This window comes from Cucurbita moschata, unplaced genomic scaffold (assembly GCF_002738365.1).
Source record: "Cucurbita moschata cultivar Rifu unplaced genomic scaffold, Cmos_1.0 Cmo_Scf00032, whole genome shotgun sequence".
In the NCBI taxonomy this organism is placed as follows: domain Eukaryota; kingdom Viridiplantae; phylum Streptophyta; class Magnoliopsida; order Cucurbitales; family Cucurbitaceae; genus Cucurbita; species Cucurbita moschata.
In genome coordinates, this window is record NW_019268548.1 from 1,892,063 (window position 1) to 1,896,652 (window position 4,590).

A 4,590-nucleotide genomic window follows, 5' to 3' on the forward strand; every position below is an offset into this window, starting at 1 on the left:
ACCGGCTAGGGACAGTGGCCCAGCGGTGTGCGAACTAGCTGGTGAGCCCATACTCGCACGTATGGGCTGCGTGTAGAGTATATGGTACACGTCCACGATTACCTGTTAAGATTACACCGTATGGAAAACGAAATGAAACGAAACGAAACGAAACGGAACGATAGGTCCCATCATTTCATTGCATGTGTTTGTCGCATAATCCCGATAGGGGGTCACTTACTGAGTATTTTAGAATTTTTTTTTTTTTTTTTTTTTTTTTTCATTAAATCGTTTGGTTTTCATTGTAATGTTGACATTTCTCCAGCTATTGTTTGATGAACTCTCTCCCCCCCCTCTCTCTTTTTTTGGTTATTTTTTTAGCACTTTTGAAACGCCAAGGATTTAATGTGAAGGGTCTTTTGAAAGCTGAACCTGTAAGAGAGGAACCTCGTCCTTACATTGATTGTACAGGAAATCTACAGGTAATTCGAAAAATATTTCTCTTTCTTCTCTTCTCCATAAGGTTCTATGAACCATTCTGCAAATGATGATACTATGGCAAAAGAAGGAACAGATAATGTGAGATCCACGTTGGTTGGAGAGGGGAACAAAGCATTCCTTATAAGGGTGTGGAAACCTCTCCCTAGCAGACGCGTTTTAAAATCGTGAGGTTGACGGCGATACATAACGGGCCAAAGCGGACAATATCTACTAGCGGTGAGCTTGAGCTGTTACAGATAACGTGGGATGTACGAATTAAATGAATATTTGCTTCGCAATCAGTTTGAATGTAGGACGACGAACTTGACGACGGGTGTCTTGGGAATCATTGGAAACTAACCAGAAATTTATTGATTGATAGACACATGATCCAAACAGTTGGTATAAATGATTTACCCTATGATGAAAACTCCGTTGTCTAACAGGTGTGGCGTGTCAGTGGCCAGGAAAAGCTTCTACTTCCTGTCTCTGATCAATCAAAATTTTACAGTGGAGATTGCTATATTTTCCAATATTCTTACTCGGGAGAAGACAAGGAAGAATATCTGGTTGGAACATGGTTTGGTAAACAAAGTGTTGAGGTACTTAAACTTATAAATACAAATGGATCATATCATGCTTGAAGCATAGAAAATATTTGAATAATGATAATTGGAAAGCCTCAACACCCTTGTGGGTTTGATTCTATTTACTTATTATCTGTTCTTCGAGGAATATCTTAGTAGTAAATTACTCTTGAAATAGGGAGAAAGAGCTTCTGCTTTATCGCTGGCCAGCCAGATGGTGGAATCACTGAAGTTCTTGCCTGTCCAGGTTGCTTCCACTGTTTAAATTGTCCGCTCTTATATACAATGGCGTCTCCAATTGAGGATAATGATATCATCTTGGTTTCATGCTAGGCTTGTATTTATGAAGGATATGAACCAGTCCAGTTCTATTCAATTTTTCAGAGATTTATTGTTTTTAAGGTATGCTTGGGTAACTTAATGGAAATACATACAATTGTATTACATGAAGTTGACTAACAAAAATTTTTCAGGGTGGGTTGAGTGATGGATACAAGAATTACATTGCAGAAAATGGCATTTCAGACGTGACAAATTCGAGACACAGTATTGCATTGTTTCGAGTTCAGGGCTCTGGCCCTGAGAATATGCAAGCAATTCAAGTTGAAGCAGTACGTTGCTCTCATCCCAATGTCTTCTGCTGTGCATAATACTTCATATGCTAATATACAAATCATTGTTTGTTCTTGTTCTGTTCCCACAGGTTGGATCCTCTTTGAATTCCTCTTATTGTTACATTTTGTATAGAGGGTCTACTGTTTTTACTTGGTTTGGAAGCCTTACCACCACTGATCACCAGGAGCTTGTTGAAAGATTTCTGGATATGATCAAGGTGATTAGTTAGTTATATGGCCATTATGAATCAAGCTGCCACTACCAAAATAGCTTCTCATATGATTTCCAATTTTCTGCAGCCAAACTGTCAATCCAAGCCGTACAAGGAAGGCGCAGAGTCTGAACTATTTTGGGGTTTGTTGGGAGGAAAAACGGAATACCCAAGTCAGAAAATTGCAATGGTTGTTGAGAGCGATCCACACTTGTTTTCTTGCAATTATTCAAAAGGTGTATACAATTGTATTTCGATCTTTCGTCGTTATCGTTCTATTTTTCCCCGTTTATAAGTCTTTAACTTCGTTCATCGCATCGATTTCGCTCCGGAAATGGCGGCATTATGCAGAAATTTTGAAGGTATTCTCTTCTTATTCTATCTTGGAACTTAAAACTGGAGTTCTTAGAAGTAATGCACCAAGTTCCTTGGTTTCTTGTTAAAATTTGATGTCATTGCAGGTTGATGAGATATACAACTTTGGGCAAGATGATTTGATGGCAGAAGATATTGACATTCTTAGTTGTCACTCTCAGATCTTTGTTTGGGTCGGGCAACAGGTTGACCCCAAGACAAAACTGCATGCTTTAAGAATTGGGGAGGTACGTTTTATTGCTCTGACTTGTTTCTTCCACCAGTCATCAAGAGGTAGTTTTCTGGGCATATAATGAATGCTTATTTTGATTCTTTTTCGAATTCTGAACAGAAATTTCTTGAGATTGATTTTTTTCATGAAAAATTATCACGCGAAACTCCGATATATATCGTCATGGAAGGAAGTGAACCGCCTTTCTTCACACGTTTCTTCTCATGGGATTCTGCAAAATCTGACGTGAGAATCATATGCTTATTGAGTACAATTCTGTGACAATAATCTGATTGCTTGTTTTATCTGAATCTTTTAAATATTTGAATACAGATGCATGGAAATTCGTTTCAGAGAAAGCTTGCATTAGTTAAAAATGATGGCGCTGCTGCTATAAATGCAAGTCATTTTCTAGTTCTTCTATCCTTTTTATTCAGTTTCTTTTCAGAATTATCTATTGCTTTGAAACATATCTACATTATCTGTGTAGTTAGCATTCTTTTTTGATGGCTTCATGATCTTTTATCAGAAACCGAAGCGGAGAGCTCCTGTAATGTATGGAGGGAGGTCGAGTAGTGTGCCAGAGAAAGCACAGCGGTCGAGGAGTGTGTCGTTTAGTCCTGATCGAGTTCGTGTGAGAGGAAGGTCACCTGCTTTCAATGCATTAGCTGCAAACTTTGAGAACCCAAGTGCTAGAAATCTTTCTACTCCTCCTCCAATGGTTAGAAGGCTGTACCCCAAATCTGTTACTACTGAGTCATCAAGGCTGGCTTCTAAAAATGCAGCCATAGCAGCACTTAGTGCAAGTTTCGAACAGCCACCGCCCGCTCGAGAAGCTATTATACCTCGCTCTTTCAAGGGTACGAGTTCATCTAAGTTTCGCCACAGTTCGGTTGCAACCATCACAAATTTCCAACTTAACAGAATTGCTTTTCTTTTGTATTTGGTAAGGGACGCTAGGTGTCTCCAAGCCTATCCCAGAGTTGGACAAGAAGGAGACCTCCATGAGCAACAGAATAGAATCTCTTACTATAGTGGAAGATGCAAAGGAGGGCGAAGTTGAAGACGAGGAAGGTCTCACAATACATCCATACGAATCCCTTACAACGACATCGAGTTCTCCAGCTTCAGACATCGACGTGACGAAGCGAGAGGTAAGCATAACCATTCACAGCAATATTTTTTTATCAACGTCGAGTTCTTACATGTCGAATTTGAAACGAGCAGACATACCTATCAATGACGGAGTTCAAGGAGAAATTTGGAATGACAAAGGATGCTTTCTATAAGCTACCTAAATGGAAGCAGAACAAACTTAAAATGGCCTTGCATCTGTTCTAGAACTCCTTGCTAACAATGCCCTTTGATTGCTCGTCGTCGAGTTGTGGATGCTGGTAGGTAGTGGTGTTCTTTACGACAGTATCGATTCGTTCTTTTGGCGTTCTATAAGTCGTTAGTGATTGATTGCAGTAATTTTGTTGGTTGGCAGATTTGTAACTCAAAGTTGTTGATGGAGAGCGTCAGTGCATTTTAAGCTGTTTCTGCTGTCCCATACATACACTCAGAGCTGTTCTTGATTGGTTTGAATGTGTCTTAGCTTTCACTAGCAGATGAGATAGTTGTGTGATATATTCTGTGAGAATTGGTTTGATGAGAGCAATTTTGGTTTTTTTTATCATTTTTTTTTTTGTGTGTTTTAATTATTAAAAATAAAAATTAAAAAAAAAAAAAAGAAGGAAGAGGGAGGGATATATATAGCAGTCTACTTATAGTTGTGTTTATTGATGATTGAGGATGGAATTGTACAGCATTGTAAAAACCAGTCCTCTCATTTTTTTTTTTTTTTGTTCATTTCTAAATAAAAGGTGTGATTTATTTATATTATATATATATATAACATGACTTCGTTCTTCTATTCGTTCTTTGGATTTCACAATCTACTTCCCTTGTCAGTGTCTTTACAGTCACATTGCCCGGTGTCTGGCTTTGATACCATTTGTAATAGCTCAAATCCACCACATATTTGGATTTTAAAATTATGAATGGCGGGTGGATTTGAGCGGTTACTGGGTAAGTAAATTTTTTTTTTTTTTTTTTTTTTTAAGGTTTAATAAAAAAAAAATTAGAAAATA

General features: G+C 38.1%; 1 protein-coding gene across 6 annotated transcripts in view; it reads left to right on the forward strand.

The window, feature by feature from the left end:
• The window catches only part of LOC111429715 (villin-4-like), a 10,183-nt gene extending 6,015 nt beyond the window's left edge, over positions 1-4,168 (forward strand). For 5 of the 6 annotated variants that reach the window (XM_023065665.1, XM_023065668.1, XM_023065666.1 and 2 more), the window contains 15 exons: positions 361-461; positions 906-1,061; positions 1,225-1,293; positions 1,380-1,448; positions 1,520-1,657; positions 1,750-1,878; positions 1,961-2,108; positions 2,224-2,234; positions 2,334-2,474; positions 2,579-2,704; positions 2,792-2,857; positions 2,988-3,318; positions 3,410-3,612; positions 3,686-3,852; positions 3,948-4,168. In XM_023065665.1, the coding sequence (XP_022921433.1) occupies positions 361-461; positions 906-1,061; positions 1,225-1,293; positions 1,380-1,448; positions 1,520-1,657; positions 1,750-1,878; positions 1,961-2,108; positions 2,224-2,234; positions 2,334-2,474; positions 2,579-2,704; positions 2,792-2,857; positions 2,988-3,318; positions 3,410-3,612; positions 3,686-3,799 (1,802 nt within the window). In that variant the 3' untranslated portion in view covers positions 3,800-3,852; positions 3,948-4,168. The remainder of the gene's footprint in view (positions 1-360; positions 462-905; positions 1,062-1,224; positions 1,294-1,379; positions 1,449-1,519; positions 1,658-1,749; positions 1,879-1,960; positions 2,109-2,223; positions 2,235-2,333; positions 2,475-2,578; positions 2,705-2,791; positions 2,858-2,987; positions 3,319-3,409; positions 3,613-3,685; positions 3,853-3,947) is intronic. The other variant, XM_023065670.1, reaches the window with a different exon arrangement.
• Positions 4,169-4,590: the final 422 nt, after the last annotated feature.